Below are 26426 nucleotides of genomic sequence, written 5' to 3'. Positions count from 1 at the left end.
GAACTATATTCATTCTTTTGCTTTGTATACTGTATTTTGGTTTATGTTATTGGACTGTGGCACGAAGGTATGGGTTAATAATTTGCATCCACGACACATCACTGTGTTGTCTTTTCATGCGAAAGGAACTACAGTACCAGAGAAAAACCACCTAGAATGCAAAGAATGCAGAGGAAATTAATGCAATGTCAAATAAAATTCATTTCTCACATGGAAATTTCCTTCCTTTGCATGTCATTTGTTTTAATCAGAGACAGAGAGGTGTGTGAATGCGTATCTGTAGGACAGTGTGAGACCCCCCCGATGGCTTGGAAAGAGTTTGGGATATCAAATGTCTTTCCCAAACTAAAACAGTTCACACACAAGCATGTGATGCCCTGGTGACTTTCATGTGCATTTTGTCAGACTGTAAGTGCATCATCTGTTCCAACTTTACCTCAACGTTAAATGACAGATCAACATCACATACCTTATGTTGTGCAACAGCTATATAATTACTATAAGAGAGACTTACAGGCTTGGTCCTTGTAACTCAGTGGTGCTGGCTCACAGTCAAAACAAGTCTGAACATAAGCATAAGGGTAACTGTTACTGAGGCCTTATACAACATAAAGATCTGTGCGCATATGTTTATGTGTGTGGATGAAGGTAATTCTGGTGCACCACAATGTTAAACCACCTAAATAAGCTGTCATTGTGTATTAACTGCTGCTCTGGAAGATGGCTCGGAACAGACTGTGTCATTCGAGATGTGCGGAAAGTCAGAGAGTGACTGATCTGAGCTAAGAGGACGACAAAAGGGGGAATGAGGGCAAGTAAAAAACATTCAGCTGATCATTTTTACCACAAGAGGGAGCTGTCATCAACATGAAACAAACAAGACAGACTGGGGATATGTTCAGCTTTTTTTGAACCAACTATAAGGCAATAACCTGATCAAATCTGTGCCTCAAATCACACACTTAAAAATGTAAGTTGGAATAAAATAAAATATTTTAAACCCATTATCTGATCTGATCCCCTCCCTGTAAGCATCCCAGTCATAACATCCAGATACATTCATTAAGAGTTCTTGCATATTAAAAAATATATACAAAAATCATTTGTGAAAACATGTTTTTATGTTTTGTTTTTCTAAACAGGGATCAGTAAAAATCACTAACAAAACTGAAATGCAATACAGAAAAAGAGTGCATTGAGAGTACATCAAGTCCATGTCAGACCGATTATGTAATAATCCCACTGCTCACAAAATTTAAACGTGGGACTTCGTGCAAGCATTGCAACCTTTTTTTAAATAAGACATTTAATGAAGGCACCAACCTCTGTTAAACAATCGTGACACGTTTGCTCAGTTTGACAAGAAAACTAAACAGACTCTTTGACAGTTCGGTTAACACAAACATATCATAATTTTCTTTTTATAAATTGTCTCCGGATCAGGAAGAATAAATAATATGATTACATTCTGAGGGTAGAAAAATAGAAATACTGACAGAAAAATAGGAATCTGATAGATGATGATGATGATGATGATGATGATGACAGGCTGAGCTAAATTTCCCCACAGTAGAGACAAATGGTTCATTAGCAAATTGCACCATTTCAAATTTTGTGCACTTGAAAGCAACAAGAGAAAAAATTTTCAGTCCAAAGTAGAGAAAAAAATAAATCAAGCAAGGAAACGGTCCATCTTCATTAAATATAAATTCAGAATATTGATTAAACCAATCATGATCAATCCCCCATAAAGAAACAAACCCCTTTCACTCTCGTTTACAATATAAATGTACGCTAATGTAGATCATGTACCTGTCATAGCACTCATTAAGAAGAAAAGAAAAAAAAAAGAACCTCATTGATTTAAAACAAATCAACTGCAATTCAGTCTTCTGCCTTATCTAGAAAACTTCACATGATTCTATGGCTTTCAGCCAGTCTAATTGTGTATTTAAGAGATGAGTAATGTAATGCCCCAAGAAATGGAGTGGGGGAGCTGTCTGCTTCTAACTGCAAGACTACAATCTGGAGTTCTCCTGTAGGTGAAGCAGGAGGGAAAGCTAGGACCTGCTAAAGGTGTGAAATGTGCAACAGAAATGAGAAAGCTAATCAAAGGAGGAATAATCACAGATTGCACTTTAGTTCACTTGGAAATGCAAAGCAGATTGATCCATCATTGGCATGTAGCCTTAACCTAAAGAGTCTCCAGTGATTCACTTAAAGCATGTCTGTTTTAACAGGGTTTTTTGCCACTTTTTGCCACCAGCTTTTGAACTTTATAGGCAGCATATTTGTCTGATTGCATGATTCTTTCTACATGAGTCCACAGCAAGGCTCCTTATTGTCGGACTGCTCTTCCTCAGGGGCTCGGAGTTTCAGAAGTGGAGGATCTCCACTGGCTGGGGTGAAGTACACCTGACTGGGGGAGACTGCCTCGGCGGCAGGCGTCATTTCAGGATCTGGCTGAGCCTGAATGGCTGTCACCTCAGCTGCTGCAACGGAGGGCTCCTCCTCAACGGGCGAGGGCAGCGGTGGTGCAGGTGCTTGGTATTTATTGAGCTTAGCAGCTGCCCGCTGGCGTTTCAGGTCAGCCAAGGTGTGGTGTGATTTCTCCCGAGTCATATTGTCTGCCCCCTCGCCCTCTGCAGACCCCACTCCAGACGCAGAGCCGAGCTGGTAGGAGGCGCTACGCTCCATGATTCCTCCCCCACTCCACTGCTCTCCAGGTACAGAAGATGCCAGAGAAACAGAGGTCTCTCCATTCCCTAGGCTGGGCATAATTTTCCTGTCTGCAGCCTCCAGTTCTTCCAAATGTGATGTTGCTGCACCTCGAGTAGCAACCTAAAACACGAGGGGGGGGGGGAGACAAACAAACAAAAAAACCATTTACACTGTTTGTAATGGTCACAAAAACAGTAATGAGAAACATTTTCCAAACAAAACCTCCATCACCATAGTGGCATGCTGGTGCAACTCATTGTCGGTCTGTCTGTCCTCATCGTCGTCCTGCGGCTCGGGCTGTCGACCGCGCTCCTGCCACACCATGGCCTCTTTGTGGTGCTCCCGGCGGTAGAGACTGGAGCGCTCGTTCACGCTGACGCGACGCACCACTTTACTGCACATAGAAATGAGAGACAGGAGGGGAAGCAGTAAAACAATGATCCATTTCAACTTCGGTGTATGCTTTTCCCCCTCTGGTTCCACTGAGCTCCACACTCACCCTCTGCTTCCTGTGCTAGATGCTCGTCTTTGCAGTGTGCCTTTCTGCCTGTCCTGGCTCTTCATGATGGCATCATGTTTGTGCTTCAAGTCCATCAGTTTGGCTCTGACTTCCTCATCAACACATAAATCTGAAAGGCAAAAGTGTCTCTCATGAATAAGCTTGATAAAAAAGGCAGAAACAGCAGCAACAACAATACTCTAGTTTCACCTAGTGGTGTCTCCTCTAAGACGGACTTTGCATTTAGATTGGCTCCGTGTGCCACCAGCAGTTCCACCATCTGCATCTATGGAACAAAAAAGAAAAAACAACAAAAAAAAAAAACAAACAAAACACTATGAATGAGTCATTTCAGAAAACTAGTTGCTTTAGGCATGACAGCAGTATGAACCTGTCCCCAGCAGGAGGCAGCATGCAGTGGAGTCCACCCATCAGAGTCCTTCACATCCACCTGAGCCTTGTTCTCTAGTAACAGCTCAGCCACAGACATATAGCCGTTAGCAGATACGATATGGAGCTAAAGGAATAAAGAAAATGAACTGCACGTCAGTAAAGAACAATATTTCACAAGAAAATAAAATTAACAAAATATTTTCCCAATTCTCTGAACCTTTATATTATTATTACATTGGCTGAATGTTACAGAAATGGTTGGTAAAACATTACAAAGAATGCAGGAAACCTGTGCAACCTGTTAATAGTCAGGGAATTATTGCATTTATATTCAGATGTTTTTAAAATATCTAGCTTTACAGCATTGGATATAGATTTGAACTCTGAGCTGACAAATCTTAAGTGCACAACACAGTTCATGTGCATGCGTCCTTGTGTCTCACCAGAGTTGCTCCATTATCATCTTGTGCATTTAAATCTGCTCCGCTCTGAGCCAGAGCCCGAATGTCAGCCAGCATAGCCGCCTCTTTAGCCCCTCTGCATTCATCTATACGGTCCTGAGTTATCCCTTCACAAAACAACACACACAGGGACAGGATTGAAAAGATCACTTGGACTTATTTTCTTCCTACTTTGGAACTGCACATAAATGTTGGCTGTCTGATTTCAAATGTGATACATGACAGGTAAGTTAAGCTTGATCATGCCTCTTTTTCCCCAACCTGTCAAAGGCAGGAAGGTGAATCTGTGCACAAACTTCTCACTGACCCTGTTCAGCCATAACCATCTCCAGCAGCTCAAGGGTAGCCTCGTCCTCACAGATGTCATAAGGCATGTTGCCATCCGCATTGACAGCCAGCAGATCGGCCCCACTGAAAGCACACATATCCATATTCAAAAAGACCTGAGTTAGCAGCTTTGCATATTAGGGTGTGTCACTCTAAGTGTTTTCATTTGCATTGGGTTCAGAAATTGCTTTCTCTTCCCAAGAAGGCTCTAAGTCTCAATTGTGGCTTAGCAAATAACATCCACTGAGGTTGAAATGAAAAAAAGCACATTATAAACAAAACATATTAGCTTAGAAATTTAAACATTTTGTGAGAGAAACAGAAAAGTTATGATGTGAGGCAGCACTCACCCCTGAATCAGGAGCTGCACCAGACCAGTGTGTCCACAGGTGGCAGCAGCGTGCAGAGGGGTCCACAACTCACTGTCACAAGCATTCACATTGGCACCAGCGTCTAGCAGACACTGCACTATCTCCACAAAATCATCAATGCAGCACTGAGAACAGACAACAGATACAATTGGGCCCATAAGTTTTTGGACAATGACAGATTCTTTTTTAATACTGTGCTTTTGCCTGTGTGCTATGGGCTCAAAATGTGGTCATAAATATTTTGTACTTGTAAATCAGTTTTGTACTTGTAAAAAAAGATTTGTGCGTGCGTAAAAAAAAGATTTGTGTGTGTGTAAAAAAAGATTTGTGTGTGCGTAAAAAAAAAGATTTGTGTGTGCGTAAAAAAAGATTTGTGTGTGGACTTAGCCAAAAAACCCCTGCAAGTTACAACTACGAATTTTGACCCTATTTTTCTTCCTTTCATCTGATTGGTGAATGTCATGTCAATCACAAATGTAACAATCCAATCAGAGAACAGATGGGTTTGGATGTCGGAGGGGCGCTTTTTTTGAACTGCAGGTCTTTGAAGGGAATAAATGCCCTTTTACGTGCCAACCCAGCGTTTTCCTTCATCACCACGAAGGAAAACAGTCTGTGGTCGTCAGAGTTTGGTGATTTTTGTGTCACAGGACTACGTGTTTAATACAGGGACTTCCACAGCCTTTTCAACAGCACTGCGGACGCGGGGGGCAGTGTTTTGGAAATGACAGTCTTCATCACAAAGCTTTCTTCGTTATGAATTAGCATACATGTTTTTATTGAACATTTGAAGAACTAGCAAAAAAACCAGAAACTCTTGTAGTTCACATAAAGTCAGCGATAAAAACAACAAGGAGCAGGTGCATCTAGTACAGGTAGAGCTACTGCAAAAACCCACAGAGCCCAGCAGCCAGCAACAAATTCTGGATCCTTTGCCAGCAACAAATTCTGGATCCTTTGCTTTTAGTTAGCAATTAGCATTAGCAGCACATCCTGCGTCCGATGTGAAGGGACTTTTATGCTGCGCGCTGTGACTCACAGCAATGGTCCCGGGTCAGCCCTGATGTTGTGTTAAACTAATCCTAAAGTAATAATGGTATTTCTAACCACTGATATACCACAACTTTATCCTTTCAACAGCTGCTGAAAGTAAGGGGACCTAACTGCTATTGGATATTTATATAGAGAATACCCTTCAAGGACCTGCAGTTCAAAAAAGTGCCCCTCCAACAGCCAAACCCATCTGTTCTCTGATTGGATTGTTTAATTTGTGATTGACATGACATTGACCAATCAGCTTAAAGGAAGAAAAATAGGGTCAAAATTCGTATTTGTAACTTGCAGGGTTTTCTTTGGGCTAAGTCCACACACAAATCTTAAAAAAAAAAAAAAAAAAAAAAAAAAAAACACAACACACAAATTTTTTTTTTTTTTTTTTTTTTTACACGCACAAATCTTTTTTACGCACGCACAAATCTTTTTTACACACGCACAAATCTTTTTTACACACGCACAAATCTTTTTTACAAGTACAAAACCGATTTACAAGTACAAAATATTTATGACCACATTTTGAGCCCATAGTGTGCAACTTTAAACATGATGTAATTGAAGTGCAAAATTTCCATTTGAATCCACTGGATGTAATCAAAGTACTGTAATAACCATTTAGGAAATACAGCTATTTTTATATATTCCATGTTTGTAAATCTCAAAAGGTAATTGGACAAACCAACGTAAATGTTTTAAATGTAAGGATTGTTTTCAACACTTTGGTATAAACCGTTTGCAGTCACTGACTCCCTAAAGTCTAGACCCCAAGGACATCACCAAATTCTGTTCTTCCGCTGAGATGCTTCAGTCGCTGCTTGTTTGTGAGACTCTGTGCCTTCAGTTTAGTATTTAATAACTGAAAACATGCTCGGTTTGAGATTAGCTGACTGACATGGCGATTGAAGAATGTCTCATGTCTTTGCCTTGAGAAACTCTTTGGATGCTTTTGCAGTTTCCTTTGACCCATTATCCATTAACACTGTGTTTCTGATCAGTTTGCAGCATTTCACTGAATGTGAGCAGAAAGTATAGCCCTGTACACTTCACAGTTCATCCTGCCATCCTATCACCAATCGCATCATCAATAAACACTAGTGGCCTGTGGCACCCATACATGCCCATACCATGACACTGCTCCTACCAAGTTTGATAGATCGTGTGGTATGCTTTGGTTCATCTTGTTGTTTCTCTCATTTACCACACTTTTCTGTTCCCATCACTCTGGCATAAATTCATAATGGTTTCATCTGTACAAAGCTTTTGTTTCCAGAACTGTGCAGGCTCTTTTAGAGGTTTTCTGTCAAAGTCTAATCTGATTATCTTGTTCTTGAGTGTAACCAGTGGTTTGTTCCTTTTGGTAAAGCCTCTGTATTTACATTTATAAAGGCGTCTCTTACTTGCAGACCTTGAGAGCGATTGAGTGTGTTCTTGACTTAGTCAGATGTTGTGAAATTGTTTTTCTCAATCACAGAAATAATTATGTCATAATGCACCTTAGCTGTTTTCTGGGGTCTTTAAGGACTTTTGATTTTGCTGACATGACCAGAGCATTCCTTCTTTTTAAGAATTAACAAGATTCCTGATTTGGACCCTCCTCAAGTTTTTCCTCTACTTATGGTAGGTTTGTGCGGATTTTCAGCCTAATGATGGTCTCCCTCACTTACAACAACATCTCTTTGAACATCATTTTAGGAGTTCCAGTGAGAAAATCCCAAATGGAACTATTCTTCTGCTTAATATGTCATGGAAACTGCCTGTCAGTCAATTTTCTAATTAACTTGAAGCCTCTGAAAATTGTCGACCGTTTATTAAAAACGGATGGAATAAACTTGAGGGAAAAAATATGATGTTAGAAAACGAGTACAAACAGAGATAGAAAAATCTAAACATTAGTATTAATGTCAACTAAAGCACTGGATAAAGAAAAGAATTTACATGTACTCAGCCCTCTGTGTAAACACTACATTTTCCAAGGGAAACGGCAAAGCAAACCGCTCTTGTAAAGAGTTCTCTGTGCTAACAAACAGTCCTCTCAGGAGTGTGTAGTAGTGCGTGTATGTGTAAACATAAGGAGAAATTAAAAAGGGGTGAGAAAATCGCAAGGATTTAAGGTGTCTTAAGGTGTCAACTAACAAAACACAGCAATATTGTGGTGGTTAAGTGTGACTGAGGTTGCCCAGAAATAGGAATGCAAGAAAAAAAAAAACAACCCTTTTTCACCTTTTCCATCTATAATCAGGGTAATAACTACTTTCTTTATGTAAAGTAACCAAGAAAACGTTAAGACATAATAAACACAACTAGCACTTGGTGAGCTCAAAACTGTGACCACACACAAACAAACATAAACACAGAACAGAACTGGCCTAAATGTTGACAGTGGTATATGTGCAACATGTGGTTTTACCGGCCGTAACAAAATCATGCCGCGTAAGCAGAACTGCTTTGTGTTTAACTCAGTAATGTTGATGACAATTTAGCATTTGATTAGTGCAAAGGCAGAACTAGGTAAGTGAGAGGAGGCATCTGAGTTTGTACAACTGGCAGTGTTAACAGTGAACAGTGGTTGACTGGTGGCGGCTCCTGGAGCTAAATGCATGTGTACCTGATGCAGAGCAGTCAGTCCATCCTCATTGACCAGATCGGGGTTGATTCCGCTGTTAAGCATCTCCCTCACTAGCACAAAAGAAAAAAAAAAGAAATTTACAATCATGTATATACAGATTATGCATGACCATCAGGGCAGAGTCTTTTCCATAAAAAATACAAACAAACAAAAACAACCTTGCCATTTACCTGCCCTGAACATATACCATCTTGTAAAGATTGTTCTATGTAAAATGTAAAAGGATTTACCACCTTACCAACTAGCTCAGATCCAACAACTTATAATAAAGCTCTTAATACTATTTTTAATCTCTAATATATTCAGTACAATTTTTTCAGTTCCTGTAAGTCATTGGTTTTTACAGTGCAAGAGCTTCTTTCAGCAAATGCCAACAGCTACAGGACAAAGAAGCCTCGGCATTACAGTCAATTCATGGCACACCAATACTTCTGGGGTCTTCCTTCACACGTTTCTGAGATCTGGATCAGTCTTCTACAGGTGTCAATACCCTGGATTAGTATATATTTGCACTTTGATGCTCTAAAATCACTGAGTTTAAGCTGAAGCATTTGAAAAAAAATTGTTGTTTTCTGATTATGAACTTTTTGTGCAGTGTGTATACCCACCTTCATCCAGGTCGTTGCGGGAAGCAGCATCAAGCAGGATGACAGCACTGGGGAATGTCACTTTGGTGGTGCGTGGCTTCTTCTTATCTGCTTTGGCCCTCGACCCTCGTACTGCATCCTTTTCCATCTGTGCCCAAGCCTTCAGCTGCTGAGCGCGGCGCTTCTTGGCATGCTTGAGCCGTTCTGTGGCACTCAGGCGCCCCATGGTTGCCATTTCAGCAAGCAGCTCGCCGTGATCTGCTGCCATGATACCGCACCGCCACAGCGGCTCAGCTACTATAGTACTGTTTCTTTCACTTATGTGAGGATATCCTTTAGGGGGTTTCAGCCTTCTTAATTTATCATATGCCTCCTGTCCTTTTTATAGGGAAGCCAAAGAGGCCTACATCAGGGTGGGAGAACACAAAAAGATACTGCAGTTCATCTTTAAAAGTAACTTGAACCACAAAAAACAGCAAAAATTTCAAAAATATGATGGGAAAGAAACTAAGTTGTGCAATCAGGTGACAGATATTTCTGTCTCTTTCCCATCTTTAAAAAACTCTTATCGTGCTAAAGTAAAATAGCAGCAGGAAGGTGTCCAAAACATAATAATCCAAAGGGTAGGTTTCAACCAGCTGTCAGTCCTCCAATCCATTTCTACTTTGGGTAACTTGGCGAATCATCCACTTGGCAAACAGAGAAAACAAAACACAACTATAAAAGGTCAGTCTATCTTAGCTTCTAATCCAAACAGATAGCAATCATGCTTCAGTATATGGTCCAAAGGAGGTGTGGATTTGTGAGAATCCATAGGCAGCAGTGAAAAACAAATCCACAAGGTGGAAAGAACCAAACATCCAATGAGAATAAAAAAAAAGGAGTCCTACTTCAGTTACTGACAGTAAACAATATTTGACAGAATTAAAATATTTCTGGGTGGTCAAATAACAACATTTCACAACTTCCTGTTGATAGTGTTGGTGCACTTTTTGGTAAATCTTCAAAAGATGTGATCTAGGTATAACGTGTTCACCAACTTGAATGACATTGTCTTCAGCCTGTGGGACAGGGAGAGAGAAGGAAAAACTGCAGTGAGACAAAATGTCAGGGCTATGTTACAGTATAATGACAACATACTGCTCTCTTAATCCTGTTATCTTTAACCCCTGAGCTCCTCTCCCCTACTCCCTCCTCTCCCACTCCTCTCCTGAAGGAAACTTGAGAGGGTGGGATGCTTTTCATTAATGACTGACACACCCTGCAGCCCAGCACACACATTACATGTGTTACAGGGTATTCACACGGTGAGAGTGAGTGATGGATGTTGTGGCAATGCAGTTAAGTAACAAGTATGTGACCTGTTATGGTGCAAGTTCCCACCCCTGACAACCCTGCTCAGTGAGATCCCTCTCATTGGCTTTCGTTCACTTCCAAGTAGAGATACGCGGCTCACACACTCGGCTCTTTCCAGGCTGTTCATTTATTATTTAGGCCTGGGCCAGTGAGCGCTGAGAGGAAGGTCAACTAGAGGCACTCAGTGAGATAGAGAGAGTGACTGATAAGACTGTAGTCCCAGGACACAGCTACTGCAACATTGTACCAATGACAAAAAAAAAAAAAAAAAAGCTGGGAGAACACACCGGTCCATAAATCAGCAAGATTAGAGGGCAATCAAGTGTAGAATCATTAGACATAACAATTACAGTGGTCCTCTTGGACTTTCACCTCATTATTAAAAACACTGTTGGATTCTTAGTTGTATTAAACACAAATAGTCCTTTGTTACAAACTAAGTGCAGATGCCTATATCTTAAAGCCTTGTGTGCAATATGATATAACATACAAAGAACTATAATTGTGCTTTTTAAATAGGGTTTTGCCCTGCCATTTGAAAGACTAATAGTTCTTGCCTTGGGGACAGGCAAGAACTATTAATATTCTGTGTATACCTACTATTTTCAGGATACCTAACCCTTCACCCTTTGTCACAAGCTACAATGTAAGGATTTCCTTAGTTGAAGGTCACACTCTGACTCTCTCCATGGATTGAAGGCTACTACGCAGATCTGTCTTTTAAATACACAGATTAATAAGGACTTGGAATGCACAGGACAGAGATATGTGTAATGAAGGTTAGTTTCAATTAGAATGTACCGACAATTGTACAATATAGCTTTTTAAACTTTCTCCCTCAGAGAAGAAAGCCACAGTATCCAAAAATCAGCACTGTAAAAGTCAAGAGTAAACAGTAAGTATACGGACTATTAAAGAATAGTCCAATTAGAGTTAGTGGCCTTGGTTATACTGCACTTAACTAATGAAAAGGGGAATAAGTTTTGTGGCATTTTAAGGGGCTTTAAAGGGGAAAAGGATTAGAGAAATCTGGAAAAATCCCTTCAAGAACTTTACTGATGTATTAGTGGGATAATTCCAGACACAATCGGAGAGATCAGTGGGAAAAAAATCTTAAATATGTTGTTGTTGTTTTTTTGTCAGACTCCCAAACCTAGTGTTTTTGACATTTTATCCTGTGCTGTGAATTTTAAAGATATCTTTTCATACTCAAAGCCTATGTTAAATGTTGACACTCAGACATAAACAACAAAGCCATAATATATCACCTGTATATTAAAATACATCCTTTAGTCCACATCTTTCACAAAAATCAGCCACTACTTGATTTGTGCACATCAGAAGTTCATTTCTTCTGAAAAAAGATGCTTTGATTCTTACTTCACTAACATTTCATGTTTGCTGAGTTTACACAAACAAAGAGTGATAAACTTTTTTTTTTTTTTTTTTTTTATATGCGATTCACAACAGCGCACTTTAAAGAGATGGAATTTGATGATTTGCATTTCTAAAGTGATCAATGTGAGAATCAAGGCTGCCCTCACCGCTCTTTCTGAATAACGTTATCCTACTGACTAAGCAGACAATAAAAGTGTGCCCCATTTGTCCCTGTGACTATAAAACCGGTTTACTGTGTTTCAACCCTCACCATGAAAATATGGGCTCACCTGACCTGCTGGAACTGCTGGCCTGCCACTGTTGTGGTGTGTATCTTACATGGTGTATCACTCTGGGATGACAGCATTATTGCGGTTTCTTATATTATTGTGGTTTCTTATACTCATGACCACATTGCTAACAAGTTTTCCACCATATAGTTATCGCTGCAAAGAAGGTGCTGCATCAAAAACCTCCTAGTGTTTGATTTGGTTACAGTTGCCTGCAATGTTTCATGTTTTGTGTGCAAATACTTGGCAACCCAGTGGAAGCAAAACTTGAAAAATGAAAAAAAAAAAAAAAGAAAGAAAAGAAAATGCTGATGCTTCATCTTCAAAGTAAAGGTTGAGCCAACTGTGTCCATTTACAGTTTGAATCAGACTTTTCTCTGTTTGTTCTAGAGCTCGGAGAATATCTGAAAAATGTTTCTAGACAAGTGCATCACTTAGATTTATTCTACGACCACAGCAATATAATAACAGCCAAATCACAAACAGGTTTTTGCCAACTGGTTGAGGAATACATACTTTTCCCTCGCAACAGGAGGTTGCCAGATTGCTGCAGACAGGTCTCCATGTCTGTGTGTAATTTACGTACTTATTCACTTAAACCTACATGGTCACCATGAATGTCAAACATCCAGAATGGCAGACAAATTGACATCATGCTAATAGTGGTCACATGTCGGCAAAACCTCAATGGGTCATTAGAACAATAGTCTATTCAATATGTCCTCTGTAGTGGGCATTGAATAGTTCTCAGGATGATATCACCACCTCTTGCCTTAGCGTGCTCTTGACAACACCTGAGAATGCTTTATGCAATTTCAAAACAAACTCAGAAAAATCAATTTTAAGAAATATCCATGAACCTATGGATGCAGCCATAGCGTGGTTAATCCATATATATCTTACGCATAAAATCCAGTCATCAAAAACACATGTCACTTAAAACAACCCATCCCTCCAAAAACTGTCATATATGTGGTGTGTTGACTGATTCACAATGGCAGATAATGCACTGAGGAAAATGCAAGAACACTGTTAAAGTTACCCAACTATACTATTAATACCAAACTTAATACTTTCTGAATCCTTTTCAAATTACAGTCTACAGAAAATGTTGGAGATTAGCAATAGGTCACTAAAAGCTACTTTTAGCTTCCCTCTTTTTTCATTACAGCAGATAGCTCCACATGTTTGACTTGGCAGATTGTTGTTTTTCTTCAGATTTCCTCTCTGATGTAACACTGAAGGGATTTATTTCTCCTCCCAGGATCAAACTAGGGATCTTTCACCTGTTAGGAAAATCAGTAAACCATGCCAATGTGGAGCCACAGTTTAGTAACTCATGCTATTAACCGGAACTGAAAATAACAGAGAGACAAAAGGAGTCAAAGAGAGAAAGAAGAGATATCCATGTTGGCAAGTCAGACAGACAGACTTGGAGAGGTAGGTAGAACATAGGTAAAGTGATTAGACTACCTTGGGAAGAAGTAACAAACTGTGTCCATGTGAACGCTCGTGCATGCATCTTTTGTACACTATGGGACTTGAACACACAGCAAAATTACACACGAGTAGCGATGGGAGGCATGATACATTGCACACAGGCTAACTTTCTCGCCTGTGAAACTTAACATAGATAATGTCAGAAATTTATTTCTAATTAAAATGTACGATCACACACATAAACACAAACTCTGGCATCAGAGCAATATATTCTGATGTTATGCCGTGGAGTGTTAAGTTTAGCAAACATGTAAGACATCCTCTCATACTAAGGTCTAATGAAGCGCATTTATTTGTTTGTTTAACCAACAGCGCCAGAGTTCCAGGTTTACATTAATGTCCCAAGCCTAATGGGTTTTTTGACCTCCATCACATCTTTTTCCCTAAGAAACTAATCCTGAAACCATTAATAATAAATGTATCCATTTCAAAACCAAGTAGTGTAGCAATGATAACACTTCCTAAATCCTTTCAGCAGGAAACACAGTGACAATTTCTCTTGCCAAGGACCAATTCTGGAAGACACAACATCCTTGTAAATGTTTTTCACTACGCAAGCTGATCTTGGAGAGTGTAAATAATGTTATGTGACAACTGCACTCTGCTCAGGACACTGTGGATTCTCACAGCTACCAGTGCTACCCCTCATTCACCAGATTTTCAGAAAACCTGAACTCTGGGGCCTTGACATTGAGGTCAATGAGATTTGAACTGATCAAGATTTTTTATAAATGCACTTTTGGTATATTTTTAAAAAAAAAAAAATCCCACATTGCCTTCTTCTCGAGTTAGCACATGCAAAAACACGGGCAGCCACACTGCCTGCCAAGGTGACTACAATACCCCATTAGTCTTTTACAGTTAAGGGGTAAAAATTGGGCTGAAGGAGAAATTAAGTTCAACGTCGCAAGTAATTCTGTGTTAGCCCATCATCAACGAAACAATGCGAGCACCTGATTCAATCACAATGTACACAAAAGTATTTGCTGTGAGTGTGAACACCGCTAACTTGTGGCTACACACTGACGCAAAAAACAGTATGTGTCAAAATCAGCCACTTCCACTCTGGATCTTGTCTCTTTAAATCATATACTGTCCAGTTTTGTTTTGACTCCACTTTAACCATGACCTTTCAGTCCAGTCTTTGCTTTAAAAGTCCCAGTCCCTAAAAGTAGGGAAGTTTATCCCTTTAGAGTATTACTCCGATAGTTCAGTTTTAGCCAAACAAACTACAAGTCATGTTGCTGTGAAAAAGAGAAAACACGTCTTCAGTATCCTCACAACATGAAAATGCTATCTTACTCAGACAGACCAGCAGCTCAGAAGTGAACTAGAGAAAAAAAACTACAAGATAAACAGTCAGTGGCCCAATACTGTGTTGCCTCTCTGGACATATTAATAGTTTGGTTGTAGTCAATTGTAGACAAGGCATCACCATGTGAGGATATTTCTAAGATAAATATTGAAGCTACAGTATTGTGCAAAAGTCTTGAGCCATGTCTGATTTCTTTAGATTTTGCTTCCAAGGAGTCAGACTTTCTTGTAATTTTTCTTTTCTTTACAATTTCTTGCAAGTGGGCGTGGTCAGCAGTTCTCCAAGCTTTCTGGAGGTATTTCAAAGTTTTTCTTTCACATTTCATTTCACAGGAATGTTTTGTTTGTTAAGCCACTTAACACTGGCCTATGAATCATTCAAGCCTGAAAAAGGACCCTAACTCAAGGAACCAGTGTTGTGTCTACACATAACAGACATTTTCATTTTAAACTGTATCTTAAGGCACATTGTTACTAGCAGTCTTTTACAAAGGCAAATAAATTGTTCCAATTTTTTAAGCTGAATCCAGGAAAAGTAGTTTGGACCAAACAGGCAATTCCCAAAGAGATATTAGCTGAAAACGGTGCATATCTCAGCAATGTGTGCTCTTTTTTTGTAGAGGATAAAAGAAGAAATGGCAGGCTTAAAGACTCTCTACAACACATGAACACTATTGGAAAGTCACATATTTAAGAAATAAGAAAAAAAAGGCAATCAAAGACCTGACACAGGGCCTTTAAGATGCATCTGATCCTTCAGTTGACCAATCTTCTGTTCACCGAGGACTTAACAAATTATAGGACAGTTTGTCTAAGAGAGATCAGACTGTGCTGAAGAATAAAGGTGTTAGAATTGCACAAAATTTGTTTGTTTTTTTTATACTGTATCTCTTGTAGTTTTGCACATTTCAATAAAGAGCTCCAACGACTTCCCATTTTCGTAGAGGGAAAAAAGGAAAGAAATGTAAGCTTTTGCACAGCACTGTATATTTTCAACAGTATACACTAGGATCAAGTGTTCAACAAAGAGCAACCCCTCCCCCGTCCTTGTGTTTTCTTAAGGAAGGATTTTGCTAACTATTCAAAAAGAAATAAGGAGAAAGCTATAAATGAAACTCTGAACACTAAATGAACAATCAATAATAATCTTTAAAAATTTGCTTCAATTTCTCTGCGATGCTGTGATCTTACCTTACCGATGTACTCACTACAAACACTTGATGCACAACAGACCTCAGCCTCATGAGTCTGTTAGTTTTGCTTCTGCTATATAAAGAATGGGGAATTTGTTAGTGGGAAGACTGTGGAAGAACCTTGTGATTCCCAGTGTTGGGCAAAGACGAGACAGGAAACTACACAGGAAAAGACAAATTTTAGCACGGCAGACACCACAGCGCACACTCACACACGCGCTGAAAAATATGACTAACATTTATTATGTTTGGGAAAACGTCCCTTCGTCAATGTGACATTTGTAGTCTTCTGACTAATTTTCCACCTAGTGACCTAACAGGAAGGTCTGTCTACAGCTGCTGACAAATACAACCTTTCACTCAACAGCTAGAATGAATAGAGTACTATGAATACATATACTGGGGCTCAAACTTCACCAGGTGGGTGGGACTGATCAAAACAGAAAATACAGCCTAAACACCCAACCTTAAATCTGGCCACACTTGGTCCTCTGTGCTTCAATCATGGGTTTGTCATCATAAAACAGCACCGGACGGCTCCTGTGTACAGCCTCCAGCCTGGTGAGCTATTTGATTTGAAACAGAGGACCTTACCGACCCACTCATTGAAACAAACATTGCTGAGTCAGTGTAGCTTGATGATTCGGGAATGATCCCGCCTGCAGTCTGAAACAATGCCAAAGTAGCCTAAAATGTGTGCCACATACTCACAAATACTCACTGTTAGAAGGGATAGAGCTGGGAATGGCTTGTCAAATCATGAATCATTATTTCTAATCAAAAAGCCAAGCGTTACCCAAGTGTAGCATCTACACTGCTTCTCTGCGTTTAAAAAAAAAAAAAAAAAAGAAAAAGAAAAAAGAAAAACTTGTTTTAAATTTAATGTATTTTTGGGCTGATGCTTGGACAAAGCAAGACAAACGAAGATGTCACATACCTTGAAATAATTTCCACTTTGGGTACTGATACAGGAAATGTTTGTAGCTGCAGCCCTTGAAGGACGGACAAAATTATAATCACTACAAATGAGAGCGAGGGAGGAGGATCTACAATAAGCCCTGTCATGTGTTAAGGTTTGAGTTGCTCCATGTAATCACTCAGAAATCTCAGTAATTCTATCAAGCAGCCAAGGGTTAGGAGAGACCATGAGAAACAAAAAACACAATGATGAAGGCGAAGATACGTCACACAAAAGAGCCGCTGCTTTTTTTGGAAGACAGGATGTGGACAGAGAGAGAAAGAGAGGGTTAAAGGATGTGGAGGAAAGAATGTGAAGGAGATAGAGAAGAATATGAGGAGGAGACAGGAGGGGGAGGAGACAGCCAGACTAGCTTTGACTTTAACTCCTCCGACTGCTTGTAAGTAGGAAGTAGGGTCATGTCATGCTGGAGCGGAGGAGGAGAGGCGAAGAAACAAAAAAGAAAACAGGAATCTTTAAACGGAGCCAGGTGACAGAATGAGATGTATCTTTATTATCCCATAATGGGATAATAAAGAAATGCCTCAGTAAGACGAGAGAGAGCCCCAAACCCGACAGAATTACTTTACAGAATTAATCTATTAGTTTAGTGGCGATTGCTACTCTTGCTGTAAAATCACAGTCCGGCCTTTTTATCCATTCTTCCTAAGTCTCTGAAAGCACGTAGCACTGTGTGGGCTGTCACATCGTGTATCAAGGAGCCCTCACACTAATTTTAGTCTATATTGTGAAACCTGCAAATATTTAACTTTACATACCAAGTCAATGTTGTTGAAGAGGCACTTTAAACATAGGCCTGACAAGAACAAATGCCTGAGTTTATTTAGGTTAATAAGTTATTGATGGAGGGTTAAAGTCAAATAGCTGAAGGGCCGTGCTTGATTGTGAATAATAATCCTTTTCTTCCTTAATCCCTTCAGACTTGTGGGTCTGCCCCTGTGCAGTGTGCCTATTTTCACAATAAGCAAATCAATTCTCTTTACAATTCGCTTTTAGCTGAGAAAAGAGATGTTATCATAAGATATCGGAATTTTTCATTATTATTCATTCAGTCATCAACCTGTAATATCATTTGCCAGACTGAGCTTGCTATTTTTATTATTATATTATTATTATTATTATTATTATTAACAAAATAGTTGATTAATTCAACTAATGTTAAAGTAATCCAACAAAACCCATTTCAGTAAATGATTGGATCTACTTGACCCTGAACTCTGAGCTGCCGCATGTAAGATAAATGAGTTGTATTTTTTTACGTCATGGTAATTAACTGTATAAGTTGGCACGTCGCCCTTTCACGCTGCTGTGATATATTTAGCTTTTTAAAAAATAAGTTAAACTTAGTCCCAAATCACCTTCACTTTTTCATCACAGTTTGATGAGATCGCTATAGCGCTAAACAACATTAATACAATAATGGAAAGTTTTAACAGCAACAGCAGCGGAAGCTTTAGCTCCTGTCACGGGATTAGCTAACCGACCTAGCGGTTCATAGACAAGCCCAACAGGTGTATTGTCTGCTGACAGGTAATGCAAGCGGCTCTTTCCCCACTTGCTTCATTCGTAGCTCTCATAACGTAGTTGTATCCCACACGCTTGACTTTATAAGTTGAAAAATTGGCAAGCGTACCTGTTGTGCGGCTACCTGTGGTGAAGTCATATTATGCTAACGTTACCTTAGCTTCGCATTAGCTCGCTGCTCACCGACGCTGAACTCGGAGCCGCTGCCCTCAGATAATTAACGTTAACGTCTCGGCGACAACTAAGTTCAGCTTATACACAATCGTTTGAACCGAGCAGGACGTTCAGATTCATTGTAAAACAATAGAAAAACAAAGTGGCGACATCTTACCTGTTGCGCTGCCTGTCAGCGGTAGGTCCTGGGCGAGCGGTGAAACTGAATCAGCTGCTGTCCGCCGCAGCTCCAGCTTCAGCCAGCCCTCTGGGGAAATGCTTCACCATAACAACCGAACCTGCGCCCTCTCCTCCCGCCGGACAGCCTCCACCAGGGGGCGGCAGGAGACAGGTGATCATCTGCCAAAAAACATGCCCGTATTTAAACTGTTACAAATGACTTGCTGACTCAAACCCCCCCCCCCCCAAAAGAAAAAAACATCCCAATGTGTAAGCAGCAATCAAGTTTTTGACAAAGTGAATTTTATACATCATTTATTTATCCAGGTACAAAAAAAGGTGTGAGATAAAAAATTGTATTTTTTAAAATGAGATCTGGCCAAGAGGGCAGCAGAAATGGCAACAAACATAATGGCTCTATAAATATATTTTAAGTGGATAGATTAATAGATACTTTATTCATCCCCAGGGGGGCATTAACGAATTCCACATACATGCTAGACAGGCCAGGACTGATACAAAAGCAATCACGACACTATGTACTGACTAATAATGAGTTATACTGTAGTGCATCATGTTATATTTAAAAGCTGTACTTTAGCTATTAGCGGTGGCTTGTGGTCAAAGTAGCCATTCATTTTACTTGAATCTCTGCCCTTCCTAACTTTTCCCCTCCATCTATTTTCTTACCACTCTCTTTTTGGGATTTCTGTCCCTCCTCCTGCACTTCTCCAAGACTAGTGCTAAGAACAGCAGTTGTTTGTGACGCGAGGGTTTGTTTGTTTTTTGTTTTTTTTTTACTAGTTGTTGCTGTTGACAGTGTAGCTGCTAACATGCCGGTTAATTTGACTCATTTTGTTGCATTTTTGTTTGTCTTTCTTTTTGCCTCTCAGCTTTTCAGCTCCACCTTTCGTTTCGCTGTCTTTATCAACCACGTCTTCCACAATAAAATCTCTTATACAAGGTGCGCGGGCGCACAGGGAACGCTGGCAGGGGAGGGAACAGTTTGAAATTAAGATATTTGATTGGGCAATCCAGTGTCAATAATGAAAATGCACCAATGGGCTGCTGTAAGTGTTTGAAGGCCCGGTGCACAGCTGCCCTACGACCTGTTGCCTGTATAAACATATCGACCAAAGACAAACAAACAAAGAACAGTTATATTGACCCACCAGGCAAATGCGCGGTATGCCAAATTACCAGTCCAGCCTTGATGATAGACATTCAATAAATACTAACAAACACTAATAGATACTTGTAAATACACAGTATTGCCAAAAAACTACTAAAAAGCAATTTAAAAAAAACATTAAAAAATAAACAGGTTGAACTTGCCTTAGTGTAAAAACAACAACCCATCCTTCATTTTTAAGTCAAATATTGAGGGTGTGTTTGCATGTATAAGGATGTGTTTGCCTATGCACCTGCGTTCTTAGAAATGTGAATTCACTGCAGTCTTTTCACAGTAAACTGTTAAGATGTGTTTGGTAACTAAATGATAATTGCTGCAACACACAAGCCTAAACAAGTGTGTCTTTAACACTCCCATAATTAAAAATCAACTTTGAGGCACTCAACCAAAAACACTGCTGGACAATGAAATACACAAGGTGTCCCTGTGAGCACCCGAATCAGTTACTAAATCCTAAAAAAGAGATAGACACTGAAGACGCTGTGACCTGCTGACCCCCGCAGTGACCCAGCTATGCATCACAGCGGTGATACCCTGCAGAGTCACAACAAGGAACCTGCGTTGGAGCTTTTGTTACCATCTCTGGTCCTCGGGAGAAGATTCAGTGCAGTGCTTCTTCAAGTGTTTTGAATATGCATAGAATGAGTTTCATAAAAATGATGGCAAACAAAGAGAAGAGTGACTCAGTAATTGGACTGGACTCAATCAGCCCATGTGAAGAGCCTTGTGAAACCAGTGATGCCCATGTTTAAAATCAATTAGATTTGGCTTACACAAATATTTATTATCCATTTCTGTGTCAGGAAAGAAAAGAAATCTTCGCCGTAAATGAAAATATTATTTTCAGGCCTTTTAGTTTTTCATTATTCTGGTTTTGAATGCTTCGGAAAAGTCAGATTTCATGTGGCATGACAGATAAACTGCCTGATACCAGCCTACAGACAAAAGGTCAGAAACACCTGATGAAGGTTTTTCTAAATGCTAGTACTAACCAATGGTATGCTTTTTTATTGCTTAAGTTATACAAAAGTCACTCTTGTCTTAACTGACACATCTCAAATCAAACTTTTCCTTACTTTCTCTGTGACAAAGAGCATGCCTTTCTTCCTCCTCTATCCCAGTATCGGGATGGGTGACAGCTTAGGAAGGATTTGTCTGGACTCAATCAGCCCATGTAAAGAGCCCTGTCCCCGATGCTGACCTATTCACATAGGACCCCATTCTCTTTATGTGTGGCTTTCTAATCCAGACCAAACCTATTAACTGGCATTCCAGCAAACAGGAAGGGATGAATTGACAGTTTGTATTCAAATCAGTGCGTCTGGCACTGGGCCCTTCACTGGAGAATGCTATGCAAATGCAGGTGGAAATTCCCCATATACACCAGTGATTCCCACCCTTTTTTGTGTCAGGTTTCAGCATGTGTTCGGTACTGTTTTTCCAGTACCTCTTAAAAGTAATACTGTATTTAGTTAACTCTTTTACTTTCGTTATTATTATTATCTGTTACTTTGTAGCATTACAATTAATCTGCCATTCCCTGATTGAAAATGTATCCATTACTTTCAGCTGTTTCTTAACTTTCAGACATATACCATGTATTCATTTTCTTTATGTATAACCTACAGAGGTTTTCCATTTTTAATCTGATTTTTTGTTTCAGACTCTTAGGCTGTGAATCATTCTTATACCTGTTTAATTGCCTCCGAATGTCTCAAATAGAAAGAGATATGAGGAATTTAACCCCGTTAAATTCTACATATTTATGAATCTTATGTAATTATGCTTAATTTTAATTCTTCTAATACTTCTGTGGTTTTTGAGTGAAACCGCTAGGTGGGGATAAACCTCCAGGGAAGGTCACCGACAGTGTAAGAAAAATACTGACCCAAATTGAAGCAGGTGTGCGACGAAGATTTGATGTTCACCGTGTTTAGGAGTGCCATCTGACCTAGAAAAACAAACAAAGAAACTCATTCAAATATTTTTGACTGCAGAAATTACACATTTGTGCGGTAAGTTTGTCACACGGGCGAATTATTTATTTGAAACAAAGCAAAAACGAGCAGAGCGTCCTTTTTTATTCTAATTTTTACAGCAACCTGATTAAAAGAGCGTCATCAGCTTTGTTGCCTGGACATTTAAGGTTAACTTGTGGAGTGGTGTGATGTGAGTGGGGGTCAATGTGAAAACGCCCAGTAGCGCCCATTAAAAGTGAATGGATTTTAATTGCAGGAAAACTGAGTTGTTTCCAGCTCTGCTGCTTCTGTAACTTTCAGGTGACACAACTGTTGGATCAAATCATCTTTAATCTGCGCATTAGTGCGAAACTCCTTACAACCCCGTGTCAAAGTTCACGCTTTGTCACATGATGGATCCTAAAGTTGATTCTTTGGTTGACTTGTTGATATTTTTCTTCTGCTTGAGGGAGATATTGAGGCATTTTCCAGCAGCTGGGGGTGTACGTGATTGCCCCTGTTTAAGGTGTGAATGTTCGACCCAACTACAACACTTAGCAGCTTGTAAGCGCCAGAAACCCCACAAATGGTGTTGAAACCCCCGCACCCCCCCGTATTTCCTCACATGCTAAGCAGCTTCTCTTTTTCTTGGGATGGAAAAGTCTCCAGCTTCCCGATGGGGGTTCTTCTAATCCAACTTGTTTTCACTGTCTTGCTGGGAAGCAAGAGTTTCAACATTAGCACTACGTTAAGTTGAACAAAAGAGGCGCATACCCGAAAATAGTCTTTTCAGCGCTGAATGGCATGCTCAACACTCCAGAGGGAGACCCCACTGTGGAAAAACACCCCCGTCGACTGCAGCGCGTTATCAAACAACCCAAAACAATGATGACTTCAAATATTCTGCACCTACTAATCAGCTAATCAGCGTAGTTTATGCTTTTTTCTTCATTTTTTTCTTTTTCTTTTTAGGAATAGCTTTCATGGGAATAGTTTCTCCTCTGGAATTAAAAGCCAAATCAAATACACAATTTGGCTAATTTGATTTTAGTTTCTCACAATTAAAAACCATTCTAAAAGAATTCAGTAGGCAGTGAAGGCTGAATTGCTTATTTAATAATTAATAAAGAAATGAAGTACTGAAAGGGGCATCGTCAGTGTTTGTATATTGGCCCTCTATTGTGTATATTGCTCATCTATAATTGTTGATTGCATCCGAGGTTAAATCGAAAATATTTGTACCCACCCTACCCCCACAAGTTTCACCTTTTACATCTAAGCCCAAGTAAAAGCTTTAGTGATATTAAAATTAAATAGACAAATAATTAAAAAAGTGTACGATAAGACTAAAATGTGTAATTGTGTAAAGCCAGACTTGTATTAATGTAGATGTGTTCCCCAAACATTTAAAGTCTCCATCCACGAATCTTGTAAACAGAGATTTTAAAGTAGTTGTGGAATCACTATGTTGCATGTCGGCGTGTTGATAAGGTATCGTATGGGTGGTTTACAGTTTTGCCCTGTCTTTCTCTCCCCTCTTCGCACACAGACCCAGCCCAGCCCCCAGGGCCGATCAGTCATTCTGCTTTCAGATAACGCATCCCCCCGATTACGCAGCGGGATTTACATGAAACTGTTAATTGTTTGCTCTTCAAATAGTCAGCCTGGAGCCAGCAGTCTGCCAGAAGTTAAGGACCGACTCTTTGACCTCCTCCCCCTCTACGTGCAGAGCGATATTCCTCCCCTGACTGATCAGCATGACAAAGCATTGGCCGGGGCAGAGTCTCTTGGCACCGATCGCTTCATCCCACCTAGGAGAACTTCTCGACCATCAACTTGACTTCCACAGAAATGAGCAGCAGAGTTTTTCTCCCAGCGGCGTAGCGCCGTGGAGCTCACCGGCCCAATACTGGCCTTACCTCACGGATCCGATGCCTCCCCAGCAGCTGCCGCGCTCGGAGGAACCAACGGAGCGCCCCGGACACCTCACCGGCGCCACGGGATTCATGGATAAAGAGGAAGCGCCTGGATCTTTAAACCCGAATGATCAAGATGGACAGTTTAAGCAGGATGAAACGCAGGACATGTGGAAAAGTGAACGGGAGAAAAGAAATGCCGGCAATGGGAAGAAAAAGAACTACCAGAGGTATCCAAAACCTCCGTATTCCTATCTTGCAATGATCGCTATGGTCATCCAGAGGTCTCCAGAGAAGAAGCTGACGTTAGCAGAGGTAATGATAAAACGAATGCTTTTATGTGTTAACTGTGTAAATGCTGCCGGAATTTGGCATTTGTGAGTAGACGACGCGCGCGGTGTTTTACGCACGGTGCCGCTTATGATCGTCACTTATTTCATCAGCAGAAGCAAATCCATCACTGCGTCGTGTATTTAGAGTAGACTCCATTAGAGTTTTATGCGAAATTTCTACAATCTGTCTGAGAAGATCGTTTACAGTTCCTAAAGTGACACTAAACAGCCACATCGTCGTGACACTTGAGTGACTTCTACCCGTTCCCTTCTTGGTTTGCTGAGATAAGGCTGGACTGCAGTGGAACCAGACGCAGATCTGTATCAGAAACAGTGATAAGATATACAGTACATTCCAATATTAGGCTTCAAATGGGGGCTCCATTCACTTTTTGTACCAGATGGAAAACGTATTTTCAATTTGTTTCAATTTTAAGTTCAATGAGTATAAAAATCCAAATCCTTCGTTGAAATTTGTAGTTTCACCGAGCTGTTTTTACGCAAGCATGGATTGCAGTTAATATAGTGACCATATAACGAAAATCTGTGATGCTGGTGTGTGTGTGTTGGTTCAGACTTTAATGCTGATATTTGTTTACATTTTAGATCCTCAAGGAGATCAGTACCCTCTTTCCATTTTTCAAAGGAAACTACAAAGGCTGGCGAGATTCTGTGCGACACAACCTTTCCTCATATGACTGCTTTGTTAAGGTTTGTATGGTAAAATGTTATGTAATGATCATTAAACAGAGAAAAAAACTAAAAAACAACCTACTCCTGTAGAAATACACCACTGGAGTCTTTCTATTAAAACCTAGAACCCACTTTAAATCACTTGTGTTGTGATAATTATTAGGTTGCCAGTCCTGTCAGACTAGGTTGTCCAGGCAAGCACTAATATTTCTGTCCATCCTTCCTCCACCTTGTAGGTATTGAAAGACCCAGGTAAGCCACAGGGCAAAGGCAATTTCTGGGCAGTGGAGCTGAGCCGCATTCCTCTGGAGCTTCTCAAGAGGCAGAACACGGCCGTGTCCCGCCAGGATGAAACCATCTTTGCTCAGGATCTGGCTCCTTACATCATGCAGGGACACAAGCCTGAGTCTGAGGCGCCCCCTGAACCTGTGACCTCGCTCCCTCCCACATCTTCTGGAAACTCTTTCCCACCGCAGGATGACTTGTACAGACCTAAGCTGGATTCGTCCTTCGCGATCGACTCCCTGCTACACAGCCTGAGGCCAATCAGTGCCTCTGGGGATTTAGATATGGCTTCAGGGGACTGCTGGGGTGAGGTGACTCGGGCTCGGCCTTCACCGGCTCCGCAACATCGTTACACCTCCTCTGCTCGGAGTGCCTCTGCCAGCTCTGCAAGCCCAGCCTCCACGTCCTCCTCTTCCTCGTCTTCATCTGATGAAGAGTGGAAAGGAGTAACTGGGAAGCGTGTTCCTCCTGATGTGGAAGCAGGGGGAGATATTTGTAGGCCACCACTGCAAAAATCAGCCAGACGGGAAACTGTACCACCTCCATGGGAGCTCCCCACCTCCTACGCTAAATATGCACCCCCTAATGTCGTTGCCCCACCTAGCATGCGTTTCAACGGGGGTCCTCTCATGCCCCTGCACAGCGGGCTACCCATCTACGGCTATGGTAGCTCTCCCATGACACAAAGTCACTTCTTGGGCCATACATACTGGCCCATCCTCCCCACTAGACAAGTTTCAGTGAGAGCCCCTCCTTTACTCATGGACCTGGACAACATGTTGCAATCTGTACCTCCAAATAAGAGCGTGTTTGATGTGCTGGTACCAGCCAGTCAAAACTCTCACCCACACTATCAGCAGCCCGGTCAGTACTCTTTGCAGAACGGGGCTCCTCTCAACCGGTACCATCAATACTGAGTATTACTGTCACTCAAACAGGATACAAAACCACAATGACAAACAACTGGATGCACATCAAGATCCATAAAGGAACTATATTTTGTTTGCCACTTCCACAAACTCAAGAAATACTACAATAAATGTAAAAAACAAAACTCGCTGAGCTGTAGACAATGTTATCAATTGACTCAGAGTTTTATCAGGAGATGAAAGTGTTTTTATGTTGCAATTAAAAAAAAAAAAAAAG

At 40.5% G+C, this 26426-nt stretch overlaps 2 protein-coding genes across 2 annotated transcripts; one reads left to right on the top strand and one right to left on the bottom strand.

Annotated features, from left to right (window-relative positions):
- Nucleotides 1–1900: 1900 nt before the first annotated feature.
- On the bottom strand, nucleotides 1901–9824 carry ppp1r16a (protein phosphatase 1, regulatory subunit 16A). Its single transcript, XM_085362458.1, has 10 exons — nucleotides 9060–9824; nucleotides 8431–8501; nucleotides 4752–4897; nucleotides 4382–4485; nucleotides 4057–4181; nucleotides 3612–3737; nucleotides 3431–3506; nucleotides 3221–3350; nucleotides 2953–3115; nucleotides 1901–2841 (listed from the first exon to the last, which is right to left on the bottom strand). The coding sequence occupies exons 1-10, from the start codon at nucleotides 9304–9306 to the stop codon at nucleotides 2314–2316; spliced, it is 1716 nt and encodes a 571-aa protein (XP_085218584.1). The 5' UTR covers nucleotides 9307–9824; the 3' UTR covers nucleotides 1901–2313.
- Nucleotides 9825–23811: 13987 nt separating this feature from the next.
- foxh1 (forkhead box H1) lies at nucleotides 23812–26197 on the top strand. Its single transcript, XM_085362457.1, has 3 exons — nucleotides 23812–24285; nucleotides 24909–25013; nucleotides 25232–26197. Exons 1-3 carry the CDS (start codon nucleotides 23812–23814, stop codon nucleotides 26195–26197), a joined length of 1545 nt encoding a protein of 514 aa, XP_085218583.1.
- The last annotated feature ends 229 nt before the right edge of the window (nucleotides 26198–26426 follow it).

This window comes from Diplotaxodon limnothrissa, linkage group LG9, assembly GCF_057381915.1.
Source record: "Diplotaxodon limnothrissa isolate DT_005_m linkage group LG9, D_limnothrissa_male_GT1.1, whole genome shotgun sequence".
Taxonomy (NCBI): Eukaryota; Metazoa; Chordata; class Actinopteri; order Cichliformes; family Cichlidae; genus Diplotaxodon; species Diplotaxodon limnothrissa.
This window is presented reverse-complemented; position numbering and strand designations above follow the sequence as displayed.